Source organism: Orbicella franksi, chromosome 10 (assembly GCF_964199315.1).
Source record: "Orbicella franksi chromosome 10, jaOrbFran1.1, whole genome shotgun sequence".
Taxonomy (NCBI): domain Eukaryota; kingdom Metazoa; phylum Cnidaria; class Anthozoa; order Scleractinia; family Merulinidae; genus Orbicella; species Orbicella franksi.
Window position 1 is genome coordinate 2,759,281 of NC_138154.1, and position 14,701 is coordinate 2,773,981.

General features: G+C 37.2%; 2 protein-coding genes and 1 pseudogene across 3 annotated transcripts in view; all 3 read right to left on the minus strand.

Moving 5' to 3' along the window:
- The window catches only part of LOC145500031 (uncharacterized), a 6,630-nt gene extending 2,422 nt beyond the window's left edge, over window positions 1-4,208 (minus strand). Inside the window, exons 1-3 of the mRNA XM_081479539.1 lie at window positions 4,133-4,208; window positions 3,670-3,731; window positions 2,624-2,925 (exon numbers count right to left, since the gene is read on the minus strand). Coding sequence (XP_081335665.1) covers window positions 2,624-2,925; window positions 3,670-3,731; window positions 4,133-4,208 — 440 coding nt within the window. The remainder of the gene's footprint in view (window positions 1-2,623; window positions 2,926-3,669; window positions 3,732-4,132) is intronic.
- LOC145501134 (uncharacterized) overlaps window positions 1-7,658 on the minus strand; it is a 68,519-nt gene extending 60,861 nt beyond the window's left edge. The window contains exons 1-2 of one of the 2 annotated variants that reach the window (XM_081480690.1): window positions 6,933-7,658; window positions 6,324-6,539 (exon numbers count right to left, since the gene is read on the minus strand). In XM_081480690.1, coding sequence (XP_081336816.1) covers window positions 6,324-6,539; window positions 6,933-7,052 — 336 coding nt within the window. In that variant the 5' untranslated portion in view covers window positions 7,053-7,658. Of the gene's footprint in view, window positions 1-6,144; window positions 6,540-6,932 lie in introns of those variants that run through there. The other variant, XM_081480689.1, reaches the window with a different exon arrangement.
- Window positions 7,659-10,651: 2,993 nt separating this feature from the next.
- Window positions 10,652-14,400, minus strand: LOC145499860 (uncharacterized; annotated as a pseudogene).
- Between the last annotated feature and the right edge of the window lie 301 nt (window positions 14,401-14,701).

The window sequence follows — 14,701 nt, forward strand, 5'->3', positions numbered from 1 at the left end:
TTCAAAGAGGGTGGAAAGATTTTATGCGTGACCCGTAACGAAGGCAAAAATTTGTGTGACAGGTGAAAAACAACTAAAAGAGATACGTGATTCGTGAATTTATGAAAAAATATGGTTAAAAGCAGCTAAAACTATAAGTGGCATGTGAATTTTGTTAAAATTTGTGCGTGGAACGTGAACACAACCCCCCTGCCTCCCCTCCAAAGTTTCTTTGCCGCAGTTGTCGATTTCAGTTCACCTTGTTTTGAATTAATTTGCGTTATCTCGCTAAACGAAAAACAGATGGCTTTGAAATAACGACATTTTTGCCCGCGTCTGATTCGTTGTTCGGTTCAAGACTTATATTTACACAAAGTTATTTTACGTGGAGTGATTGCAGCCTCATTTTGATCGAGATGGGAACAGAGAAACATTGAATCAGAAAAACCCCGAATACGTGTGTAAACAACTCATGATCGGGAGGCGGCGCTGCACTATTGCGCTAAGCTATATTGCTTTTCTGTGCACGATTCAGTAATTTCAGGACCGCAGCCCTCTTTTTTGATACAGCAACATGAAGGTAGGAGGATATCATGTTAAATAACTTGTAGATTGAACTTCAAATGCGAAACAATGGAGTTTGCGTGTGTATGTGTACATTTCCGGCCAATTAACGGCACCATCGAATCGGCGCATCTTATCCAACTTTCAAATTTGATTAAATCGCTCCGAATCATTTCCCCAAAAAATCCTTTGGAGATCGAAAAGAACTACTTATTGCCTTCCAAAAGCCAGATTTTCAGTCAATTATTTTGTGTAGCACATAGTTAAATAACGCGTTTCTTTTGACCTATTTTTAGTCTAGTTAAAAGTAGGTCGGATACATTTAATTAGATTTTGGAAATAAATAGACAAAAATTGCACAAATTGCTGTCAACATATGTTTTAATGTTGGTTTTCAAGATTTGATAGTTTTTATCGCTCTAGGTTGTTTCATCTTGTGACGCGAAGCTTCGAGATTCATCTTAAATTTTGAGCTCCAAAAGCGGCATTTTGACGGAATTCGGTTATTATCGATTTTCTCGTAAATAAATCGATATTCAGCCAAACGAAGCATGCCGTGATTTGTTTCATACTAAGGCCTACCAAACCCGAGAATATGAGCGGGATTTATTTTTTGGCTGTTGCCGAGATATGTTTCACCATTGGGAACATCCGCTCTTAAGTGTTGTGTCATAGGGCTTCCAACGACTCACGCAAAAAGTATGCAGTACAGGTTTATCAGCTGAAACTTGATAAAAAGTAAAATGCTACATGAGAAGCACCAAAATTGTCTAAAGGAGTCATTGAAATGGTGTTTTCATACACAGAATGTATCAACCGATGGAAAACAGGTTTATGAAGTAAAATGTATTTAAACTCTATTTTGAAAGGTAGTTTCCTTTGTGTTAAAACATTTCAACCAATCGCAACAATCAGAAACAAAGACAGTAAAAGCTTCCAATTTTCCAATGTTCCCCACATAGGATTACTGTGGTATTTAGACTCAGAGGAGATTTTTTTGAAAGGAAGGTAGTTGATCAATTATGGATAAATATATATATAGCTAACTGAAGTTTTGGTGGATTTTTCTCATTGAGCCAATCAGAAGTATGATACAACAATAGCAAAGTTCCACAAAAGTTAGTACTTGGAAAGTTGCTTAAGGGCAGCAACCCCTCTATGATTGGCTGAGCGAGAATAGTCCTTTGATGCCCTTTCGTTATACTTTTCCATTCCCTTCTGGGTATAATAAGCAATATTTTTGTATAACTTTAGAAATTCAGGAACGTGGGCATTAAGGGCATGCATATATGGTGTCCTTTGTTTGATATAGCCTAAGAAAATGTTCAAACCAGCTTTTAATCTTAGTTTCGAGCTGCATGATTTCAGTCTCACAGTGGAAATCAAGCTTTAAATCCCCAATAATATCCATGAAACCAGCCCACAGATTTTGAATTTGGTTACCCATTGTTTCATCATTAAGAAGTGATGAAATTTTGATATTTTCAAATAATTTAAGTTTCCCTCGACCAGTGAGATCTTGGTATTCCAACTTTTTGGAGTTCTTACCAATATGTGATTGAAATGATATGTCCAGATTTTTAAGGAGTGTTTACCCATTTGTGAATATATCTTTCTTCTCGATAGTATCCATCCTTCTCAGTTCTCTAATTAATAGTTCAATTAAGTTATCTGAAATTGTGAGAAAAAGATGTAATGTATCTATAACTACATGATCAAGAGGAATGAAACGAAATAAGGGAACATGTTTACAATTATATTTCTTTGATTTGGCATATTTGCTTATTTCGTCAAGGTTTCATGCCCCTAATTTTAAGGCAGTTTATTAAAATCCCATCTCTCTATTCGAGGATACTTACACCATATACAAGCGTGGTCTTGGTTTGTGGCTCCCAATCCACAGACACAGGCCATAAAATGTCCAATCCCCCCCAGAAAGTACTCAATAGTATATGTTTTTTCATTTACACTAATTTTTGTCAGTGACATCATCTCACTGCTGAGATCAAAAAGACTCTCCTTTAAATTTTCATAACTCTTAGTTGTCTTTATAATTGCTAAGATATAATTTACCTTTTACCAATTTGAGTTCTGTCCGCACTGAACTTGACTAATGTCAATAATGTCATCCTTGAGCTTTATCCGTTCCAGCTGCTTTCGGAGGCTGTCTTCAAACTTTACTTGCACACCCTCTGCATCTCCTGGAGTGGGGCTTAAGTTGCAAGATGCATTAAGGTCATTGACTCTTTTAATGATCTTCAACAATTTTGGGAAGTCTTTGGCTTTTGCTAAAAATTCACGCCAGGCCTTGTTGGAAATGTTGAACTTGTCTTTTAAATACAACCATATGTTCAAATCATCTACCTCTTGGTCAGTCATTTCCTTCAACAACAACAACAACAACAACAACAACAACAAAAACCTTTATTAACGTGTGTGGGGTATTTAGCATTGCTGCTAATTGGGGACACAAAAAAAGAAATTTTGAATGTAAAAATGAATAAGTATATATTAAAAAGTTAATAAAGAAATATTAAAATATTAAGTAAATATGAAAGTCAGGTCAGGATAAACATAAGGGACAGTTTTCACAATTATCCCCAAGCAAAGATGCTATGTCTCTTCTTTTTATAGTTGACACGAAGGAATGTAAGGTATCACTGTTCTTTTCATCTCTTGAAAGTCTTGACCACAAGTATGGACCCATGTATCTTGTAGAGTGTTTCCCGTATCTTACAGTCCGAAATCTTGGTATCTTAAAATCATTTTCATTCCGAAGTTGGTATGTCGTTCTATTTTCTTCAAACATATTCTGTATGTAGATTGGTGTCAGTTTATGTTTAAGTTTGTACATTAGTATTGCCAAATCTTGTAACCTTAGGTTGTATAGAGTCATTAGTCCAGCTTTCTTAAGTAGTTCATCATATGTAGCAGATTTGCCCTTGAAAACAATGCAAAGAACACGCTCTTGAATCCTTTCAAGTTTCCTTCTATCCAATTTTGTACAAAAGTTCCAGACCTGATGACAGTAAGTTAAAGTTGGTAAAATTGCATATTTATATAGATGAAGTTTAGTGTTTGTAGACAATAAATTCTTTAAACACGACCAGACTCCAACCTTCTTACTTGCATTTTTACAGATCTCTTGTATGTGTGGTCTAAAGTTAGGTCACTGTCTACTGTAACACCTAGTAATTTGAGGTTATTACAGTTAGTAATACAGTGTCTGTCTATCTTAACATTAATAGTCTAGTCTTTGACTTGAGATAGCAGCATTACATTGTATTTGTCTTTGTTGCCTTTTCCTTTTTATCTGTAAAAGGAAGTTCGTCTTCCTCCAAGAGTCTGAAGGTCTTGAGCTTTCCCACATCTTTGTTGTAAGCCTTTAGTTTAGTTGCCACATAATCGTATAAACCAAGAAAGGAAAGTGTTGCATGACATTCTTCTGTGAATTGCCTCTTCGCGCAAGTCTGATGTTCTGATATGTATTGTCCAAAAAATTTTTTTTTGGCAGGGCCCCTAGTCTTTTTTCCAAAATTCATTGCAGCTATCTTTTTGGCCAGATGTTTAGATCAACGTTTGTTGTAACTCTCCCTCTTTTCTGCCGTTTTCAACACGTTTTGAAGTCTCTCCTCAAGGCGAATCTTTTTAGCTGCTTCTTCCATAACAGACTCCTCAAGTGCCCTTTTTTGACCTTGAAGGATTTCACTTTCTGCACCTCAACTTCATTATAGTAAATTTTGAATTGATATTTCAGTCTGGTTTTCCATCTGTTCAACAACTTTGCCAGTGATTTTCCTCCTGCCTTGTTTACATGTCTATAAGCCTTTTGAAGGACTAAGATACATTGTCGTAATTGAGGACCAAAGTTAAAAACTTCGAGGCATTTTTGAAGGTAGCTCCATTTAATAGAATCCAAGGCTTTTTCAAAATCAAGAAAGACCGCTATGCCTTGAATGTTTTTCTTTTTACTAAAGGACATCATGTCTGTTATGATTCTGATGCTCTCACCTATATATCTTCCCTTTACATATCCTGTTTGATTCGGGCTAATAATCATGGGTAACACTTTTTCCAAGTGTAAAGCTAATGCCTTTGTGACAATTTTGTAGTCATTGTTCAATAGAGAAATTAATCTCCAATTTTTGAGGCATTTTTGTCTTTGTCTTTCTTTGGTATTAACGATATAATACCATGTTTTGTGAGATTGACATGTCACCATTTTCAAAAGGACGGTTAAAGCTATCAACCATGATTTGACCAATGGCATTCCAGAAGAACTGGTAAAATTCAATAGTAAAGCCGTCGAAACCAGGTGTTTCATTATTCTTAAATTGTTTCAGCGAATTGGTACAGTCCACAAGTGTTAGCAGCCCTTCGTTGGTGTCTGCTTTTTCCTGTTTGAGAGTATTAAGGCCGTCAAAAAAGTGCCTGAGATTGGCAGATTCTGGACAGACATTTTTAGTTTGATAAGTTTCTTTGAAAAAACCTTCCACTTCTTCCAAAATTTGTTTGGGCTCATGAACTATGTTATCGTCTTCTTTTGTTAATGAGGTTATGTTTTTCTTCTTGTGGTTTATTTTTTCCACATTGTAGAAATATTTATTGTTTTTTTTCACCAAACTCGTACCTTTGTGCTTTGCTACGTGTCATCGTTACTCATGTTTTTCTAGAGTAAAGTGGCTAAGGGCTTTTAAAGACAGTAGGGATGGTGGTGTCACTGACGGTTTACGTTTGCGAGGTGAAGTTTCTAAAGATGACGCTTGCCTCTGTTTTCTGCTGAACAACTCAAATAGTCACCAGCGAGAGGTGGGGATTCGTGACTCCTATGAATTTGTGTTGCCAGAGGTCAAGGACAGCACTTTTCGCTTAGGGGCATGTGTGAAGTCTTTGACCTTAACTTTTTATATTTACGGTTGCATGGGACAGGCGACAACTTCTCAGTGCGTGTAGCAACAATAGGAATAATAACAGTGTTTAAGGTTATTGCATCCAAATCGATATTCAAGTAGAATTTTATATGTTATATTTCACATACCCGGACAATCAGATCATGATTAAGTAGTGATATTCTGCGATTCGGGTTAATTTTACATAATAAGACTGAGGCCTCATCAGGTGCTTTTCACTGTTGTGTTTTGAGTCCCTTATAAGCTTTGATGTTGTGTTGTTCAGGTCGTAAATCCCCGTTAAGCGATTTTTCCTATACTTATCCTGATTTGTCATAATTGTCATCATTTTTCATTTGTCTTCATTGCAGCTGGAACTACATCTTTGACAAAAGTCACAATGCATGGGACATAGCACATGCTAACATTTAACATAGCATTAATGCAGTTCTTACCTTTTTTGTGCATTCTTTAGCATTTCTGAAACAGTCTTAAGAACAAGAGCTTCTCAGCATAATGATGAGTTAAGATTTGGTCCATTGAAACAAGCAAACAGTAGATATGCAATTTTCAGTTCTCGATTTAACATGACCTACATTTGAGATAACAGTGGTTAACTATCGGTTTTTATGATCCGTTTGTATTCAGTATAAAGAACATTCTTGTGCTCTGTGAAAAGTAGCAAGACGCCATGGATGCCAAAGGTTTTCAATTGAAAGAGATTCACGGTTATTAAACCACTTACTTAAACAACTATCTTTTTTGGGTGACCATCTTTCTTTACAGATAATGGTGTTTTCTTGTTGCACCATGGGTTAGCTAAATGGATCTACTGCACAATTTATATTTTGGTTTCTGAATCTAGGCATTAAAAATGTCTTTGTTACTTACATGAAGTGGCTTCAGCACTGCTGTCATGATTAGTCGCCTACTATATATCTGCTTTTGAAGCTTATCTAAGGGCTTGAAACCTTGGTTGCTATAGTGACAAAGGGATCCGAATTTTCGAAGGAGCATTGAGGCATGTTCAGCGGTTAGGTGGCCATAGTCACCAGTGCCAAGGCCCAGTCCAAACAGGTCTCTCAGGCAAAATCCCCATGCCTTGTGCTGTTGGCAAACAAGAAAACAAAATGAATAGACCAACAGTAAGCACATCTGAATGACAATCTTGACTGCAAGATTTTCCCCTCACCTAGTAGCCAAACATGGTAAGCAGTCGTGGCAAGTGATGTGGAAGAAGGAATATAATAACAACAATTGAAGAAGGAGCTCACTTGCCAAAGCAGTTTTCAGTGTGGCCCGAAAACCAGTTTAATTAATTTACCAATTTATCCGCAGAAGAAACAAAGAAAATTTGAAAAGTACAATAAAAAGAACTGTAAATTACACTCAGCTATTTTAAAAGCAAGGGTCAGTTGAACTTCTCTTATGCTACCAAAGGCATCAAGAGAAACCATCCACAAAATAGAAGTAAAACACCAGTACACAAAACTGTCACACCTTTAAGTCAAAGACATTGATTTCTTCTTCCATGTCATCATCGAATACTTTTTGCCTCATTGTGGTGGCAAGTTCACGCCAGTTACAAAAGACCTTTAAAGAAAACAGACAGAGTATCATTGATCATGTGGTAAACAAATGCTATAAAGCAATAAAACACAAAACTGCCTCTACAGAGAATGTTTTAAGTACTGTACAAGGTAATGGCTGAAGTACAAAAATAGGTCCGCAACACGTACATGTGTGGCTTAAGAGTCCACTTGTAACATGTCATTCAAGTTAAACTGAAGGGAAAAATAACAGCTGGAAGTAGGTGATAATAAGTTAAATTGGATTAAATTTACTGTAACTTACATCTGGACATTGCAAGAAGTAACTCATGTATTTTGCTCTTTTTTTGCTCTAGAAATGTTGTGAAAGAAGACTTTTCTTGCTTTGACGATCTTCCATTAAAAAGGCTTTCAATTTCAAGGTGAGGAACGGATGATTGTTCTTGTGAATTTAAATATTTCTGTATGCGTTCTTTAGGATTTCAGACAGTAGATTGGGCAGGTGAAATGGTTCAGAATGAGTAAGGGCACCTGAAAGATCTAACCCTTTGTCAATGGTTTTAGCCTTTACAAACACAATTCCTGCTTCTTCGTCCAAGTGCATCACTTTGAGTCTGGCTTTCTCTCTTCTCTTATGTCTGGCTAGAGCGAGTTCTTCCTCAATTAGCAGGGCTGAGGGAGCTTCCATTCTATGTTTTTTTGTTTTTTTAGGTGAGGTTACTGACATGTAAGATGCAGATTGTTGTCTTGTCATAAATTGTCCCTTGAAACCTAAAAGAAAAAAGTTGTACTAAGGTGTTTTACTTTATATGAAGGTCACTTACTGAATTGCTATGGTTATATAATAATTTTAATTACTTACCAAAAAAATAGGTCTGCAATGCATACATGGGTGGCTTACGAATTGATTTGTAACATGTAATTGAATTTAAATGGAAGGGAAAAATCTTAGCTGGAAGTAGGTGATAATCAGTTTGTTTGGATTAAACTTACTGTAACTTACATTGAAACTCTGGACATTGGAAGAAGTAACTTCCATTAAAAATGCTGTCATTTCTACTTCATGGTATGACGTCATGGCCTCTTGAGACTTTTGGAAACAAAGTGGTAGTTGGATGGTGGTTTTAGTTTCGTTAAAGAGCACAGCTATGGACATCTTTGGACGACGAAGAATCGATCAGCCAGAGGAAGAAAGTAGTATGTTGAAATGAATGCTTTATCATCTGGGAAAAAGGTAAGCCTTCCTCCTCCCATCGTATGGCATTTTGTGTAGAACTTGCAACATATAATTACAATAATTTGAAAATAAGCACAGTTTGAGATTTCACCATTGGTTTGGAAAGTGTTCAGAGAATGTCACATGACAAAGCACATGATTTTCTAGCTCTTGTGAGTTCTGGTGTTCGCCATATTTTCCATTATTTCTGCTGACCCTTTGGGGAGTTGATTTCTATCTGTTAAAGGTCTTAGGTATCAGCACTATGGATTTAGTTTGCACTGAAAATGCTCATAACAAGTCCCTAGTATATTCAGGGAGAGAAGCATGATCAGAACTCCCAACTGGCTGGAGTAAATTGCAAGGCCAGGAGATGTACAGCTTCGAAGGAGCTTACGTTGAGTTCTCCTCTCCCTGGGACTTAAATTCTGTTAGCGAGACTGCTAAAGAGCTTCTAAACACTTGCCAAACAAATGCCAAATACAAAATGAGAAACAACTGCCAAATAGTTTATCCCTTAGCTGAAGGCGAACTGAAATACATGGAAAAGGCAGTGAAACACCACAATGGCAAAGAACAAATGGTAATGAAAGGTGATTCTACAATATCCAAACAGTTTGTAAGTGCATTTAGTGATGAGAAATTTGAATATCAAAGTGAAACCCAAGTCCCTTTGTCAAGTAATTGTGATAGTCTTCAAATTTTTAATACAGCTGAAATGAATGTACAGAACTCTAGAGCAACTGCTGTCTCCAATCCTCATTTTAGAATGAGACGTGAAAGAGAACCCTCCAGAATTTCTTACAAATGGTTACAAAACTTAGTAATAGAAAAAAAATTAAGAAATGCAGTTATACATCAAGAAATGTGTCATAAAATTGTCTATGCTGAAGGCTATGTTGTATGGATATCACAGTTGTCATTTGTTTGAGGGATTCAGAAGGTAAAACTTCATGATTTCCTCAAAGATGTGTTACATTACGCAAAGTTTGTTTATTGTTCAAACAAGGACATCAAACATAAAAAGTCACCCTTGTTTTGTATTAATGCTGTATTAAGACTCTTGAATCACTGACTTACAATAATCTTCCCGTAATTATATAATCTCAGTCAGTGTTTCAGCCAGAAAATTTTACTTGAGGGCCAAAGTGGCCCCTGGAGACCTTTTTTAGGGGCCAATATTTTAGAAAAGGAGCCAATACAGTCGAACCTTGATTATCCTGACCTCGATTATCCGGACTATTTGATTATCTGGACTTTTTTTCTCTGGTCCCAATTTTTACATGAATATTAATTAGTTGTGATCTTGAAAATTCAAAGGTGCAAAAAGCCCAACAATCCTTTCAGAGGACTGTTGAAACAGCATATTATCCTGTGCGCTTTTCAAAATTCGCAAGTGCGACAAGACAAAGAAATATTCTGATGCGTTCAGCTGATATCTGATTGGCTCAATTGTTTTGTTACCACGAGAATTTCATGCTTGATTAGTTCCTTCCGCGTGGGTTATGTAAACACAAGGAATCGATCATAAACTCAAATCAAAAACATGTCTACGATGCGAAAGCGAGCCGTTCTATCAATTAAAGATAAAGAGATAATTATTTCACGTTTGGATAAAGGAGAGAAAGGAACAAATTTAGCTCAAGAATTTGGCAACAGCAAGCAGCAGATCTCTGAATACAGAAGAACAAAGACAAGATCCTAAAATTTACTGACAGCATCGAAATGAAAGTCCCTATCAAGCTACATGTACAAGTCTTTGAAGCAAACAAACATGCTTGAACACTTTAGACCTTTGTAAATACCTGAACGGAAGGTTTTTATTCGTAAATACAAAAAGGTTGTGTAGATTTCACAATTAAAATGATGTTTTCTTTGCTGTATACCTTTTGTTTACATTTCTATCTCATTAATAAACATGTTTTTGATTATCCGGACTCTCGATTATTCGGACTATTTACCGAGGTCCCGACGAGTCCGGATATTCGAGGTTCGACTGTACATTGAAAGCTGCAGAAGGAAAAATATACAATTGGTATACAATAAAACAGTGGCATATTTTTTTAAGGATTCAACCAGATGACGATCGAATAGTATCCCATGATGCAATTTTCTATGTATGTGACGCAACATCGAAGTTATCATGGATTTCAGTGTGAAATAACGTGGTTATCTCCGTGGTCTATTTCTTATTTTTATTGCAGTAAAAGGTTAGAAAAGTGCATTATTTAAATCTTTGACATGATTATAATGTTTTGTAAGTGTTTAAGAGCGTGGCCTTATTATAGTATTCTTGTCTTTGATTGTGTTGTATGACTATTCGCATCACAAAGTGTTCATTGACCCATAACAAGGTTATGAATATTTGCTTTTCTTTGCACAGTATGTTGATGTCTTCGATTTTTGGGCACCACGCCACAAAATATAGAAATAATAATGATTTTTGGCAAAGAAGTACCGAGAAGTACCCACATTTTATGACCTTTTAAGCGATTGAAGTGGACTGAAATTTCGCAACATACCAGTGTTGCGTGTGTGAATGTCTGCTTCAAGTCTCAGTTCGTTTGGCGCTTTATTCCCGAGCTTGGTCATCTTTTAGAGTCAAAATGATTATTTTTGAAGGTGTTTTGGTTACTATTCTTTCCGAAACTGGAAAATGCTCAGCAGTGATAACTAGCCTTAGTAATGAAGTGTTTAACTTCGTAAATTTCAATAGTTTAATGGAGCCGTAATCAAGAGATGTCATGGAGCAAACGGCACAACACGGAACAAGCCTGCTAAGAAGCAGACAAGAGATGTCAAAAGAAAAATCAGAAAACCCCTTTACTTCTCATCGGAGAATGTTCCCGTTGTAACTTATTCGTATCAGCACAGGGCTTCTTACCCCAGCGAATAATTTGTCCGTAGGCGAATTCACAACAACCACAGGGAGGAGAGCTGTTCTTCGTTCGTCCATGCTTTCCACATAGCTTATAAATATTTCTGGACAGACCAACGAAACACAAGTAAAACCCATCACTGTAACGGCAAAATTCTCCTTTGAAACGCAGTGAATATAAACTAACTCGGTACTCTTAAAAGCAGAAGCCACAGAATCCAGACAAGTGTGAAAACACGCCATGGCTTCATCACGAGAGCATGGAATAAATGATGACGTCACGTACACAGTGATAATATAAGCCTAAACCAGATGTATCATGGGATACTATTCGATTGTCCTCTGTGATTCAACCAAACTTCATGAAATTTGGACAGAAGATAGATCTTATTGGGTTCAAAAGATTGACATGACAGATAAGATGCCACGCCCACCGGTTGCCATGGTAACCTCAGAAAAATGTGGTCAACTTCCTATTTTATGGCAAACCTATCTTAGCAAATATATACAATAAAGCAATGAAACTCTGCAAGGACACTAATATGGATGTAAATTGTGCGATGAGTGAAACAGTTTTTGAGTGTCGTCAATTTGAGGTCGCATTTGTGTAAAGTAGCATGTTTCCATAGCAACCAACTAAGCTTCCATTAAGTGCTAAAACCAATTCACTCATTGCCCAATACAGCTAAAACTACACATCCTGTGAAAAAATCATAAAAATCCATTGAAAACTGGCAGATATAACTGCCACAAGTGTGAGAAATCTCAAACATGCGATTTTAGGAAAAATGCTTTAAAAATTTAAGACGTGCTGTGAATTCAGTTCACTGTAAAACCCTTCCATTTTGCCAGGCAAGGGGTTTTCTTTAGCTTATGATCAACTGAGAACATTAAGTATAACTGAGAAGTTTTTCTCCAGCCAAAGTACATGGCTGGATGGCAAAATGTTCAGTTTAGTTCAGTTCTCTTCATCAATACACTGCTCTTTTAAAGGGGCCACAACTTCAAAAACAGGTTCTGCAAATGTGATCTCCACGTGTTCCTCTCTGCTTGTGGATGGCAACACCTGAATGTTTTTCCTGGACTTAACTTTCTTTCCTTGCTTAACTGTTGTTTCAGGCTTTGAATCAAGGCCAAGAGTCCCTGAAGAGTATGATTCCTCTCCTTTTGACTTCGGCTTTGCGCGGAAATTTTTCTTTGTTTCCTATATTTCAACGAAACTTTTTGTCCTGCACTTTTAATCGTTTTTTTCTTTTGTTCCCTCAAAGCTTTCAACATGCTTGCACCAGGATTCACTCCAGAAAGATCCATAATGACTGCTTTATTAGCTGTCCCAGTGTTAAACATCGTCACAGTTTCACAAACAGCTATTCGCACTCTTCGCACACCAGCGAAGGTTGTTTTTGAACACTGGGACCACAACTGAGCATTAACAGTCTCATTCTGACTTTGAGTGAGTCCCTGGAGGCACCTTGTCAAGAGAGATTCATCAGACAATCTCTCAGAAATGGGATCTAACTCTTTCACGAAAACTTCTGGGAGATGCTTGCTGTTGTCATAAGTGTTTGTGTTGTTTTGCTTGTCTGCCCAGAATTTACACCAAGTGTTTTTCCCCTTTGGGCAGTGTCTATGCTGCTTTTCCAGAGACATGCTGGTATCCTCTATAATATGGCACTGAATAGCCTTGATACTCTCTTTCGTTCCTTGAAGGTTGCCAGAATTTTCTCTTATGGCATTGCCATAATAGTTCTGAATGCGGTCAATAACTTTGTCGGTTAGCTGCCCTTTTCCACCGACACCTTCTCCGTCTGCTATCTTTCTTCCTTTCATGTCCTTTTTATACTTCCGAAGAGTTGTGCCCATTCTCTTTTGGACATGTCCAACACACTCCTCCTTGACTACAGTGTACTTGTCTCCATATTTTGCAGCCATGGCTTCTTGCACTCAGCCAAAACAACTACTGTCACCATCTCCCACAAAGGTGGTATACTTCAGGTTGAAGTTCTTTTTACTTCTACCAAACATTTCAACTGCTGCAGAAGCTCCATGTCCTCAGAGCTGGTGGAATGGTTGATTTGGCAATTAGTATGGCCAGCTTTCCAAGCTTTATATTCTTCAGTGTCTTTGTCCATATGCTCATGAGCTCGACACTTGTGGCAAATAAGAGACTTGATCTCCTACTCAAGAATCTCTCCGGCAGCCATTGAAATGACAAACACCACACCGATCTTTGAGGAATGGCCCCTTTTCTGCCATGTTCCGTCAACTGTTACAGCTACCTTAGCCATTCCTTGGCCATTTTCTTCTTCAATTCAGTCAGGGTGTTGATTCTTGGTAACTGCAAACAGTCTCCTGGCAGCATCTTGTATTTGACTTTTAGCATGTTCTACAGCAGCCTTTTCAATTTGAATTAGTTGGCAATAAAACAGATGAAGTAATAATGGATGGAGCTGTTGAGGCCAGGCTAGAATCCGATGGCATTGAAACCAGTGGCAGAAGAATTTCCTCGAGCTCCGGCACGAGAGACAAGGCATCGTAAGTCGCCGACCGGCTGTTCAGCGTGTTTCTGGTGTGCATCACGTCAAACAGCGACAAAACAAACAATACTTAGAGCAAGGATCTGCAAAGATTCTCCACAATACAAAGCAAATGATCCGCAATGATCAGCTGGCAGCACGGTACATGCAATACAATGTGAAACAACAGCCCTGCAAATCTCCAAAGGGCCGCCCTACAAGTCACATACTGTAAAAGGGGAAACTGCTGACGGCATTGGTTTGAGCCTAATTTTGCCCAAATCATATTTAGCCACATGATGCAAAATCAGTCCAGATTAGGTTTGTGAAAGAGCACTCATAAAACAAGTGATGTACAGTTTCCAATTCAATTCCACAAAATGTACACAGGCCATTTGGGCCTATCTTTGCTAAGTGGTAATTGGTAAAAGTAATGACATTCAAAATCTGGAACTGGAAGGTCATTACAAAGGTTTCAGACCAGATAGATCTCAGATTAAGAAAAGCTTTGGAAACAGCGGTGTCGTCCAGGCGAAATTTCTCTTTCTGCTTAATAAAACCTCTTGAGACTCTAGCTTTCCTCAAAATAAGCAATTCATAAAAATGTTTACTTCTACTTGTTAATGGATTAAAATGTTTTTCCCCACACTGAAATTCTAATGAATTCAATTCGTTCTCATTAAACTCTAAATGTCTTAGATTGAGTGGAATAACCTGGCAAATTCCGGTCCAAACTAAGAAATTTGACTGTTTCAAAACTTTTCTTTTTGCAATGTTATAGGATTCAAGGTTGTTCATATTTAATAGAATATGTTTGCAGATTGAAAACCTAGCTTCTATATAATGTGGATAATAGATGGTTTTACAAACTATCTTAATGGTTTTATTGTTCCATATAGTACACTCAGATATTAGAGGTTTTGTCAAAAATTCTGTTCTAAAATCTGCCCACCACCGAAGGAGTTCTTTTTAAAATATAGAGTTAATATTATATTCTTTGATATCATGATTACACCTATATAGGAAAATTAATTGGAATGAATGTGAGAAATATTTGCATACATGTATCATCCACTTTCCTTCGCCAATGGTCTTTGTCCTTTAAACCT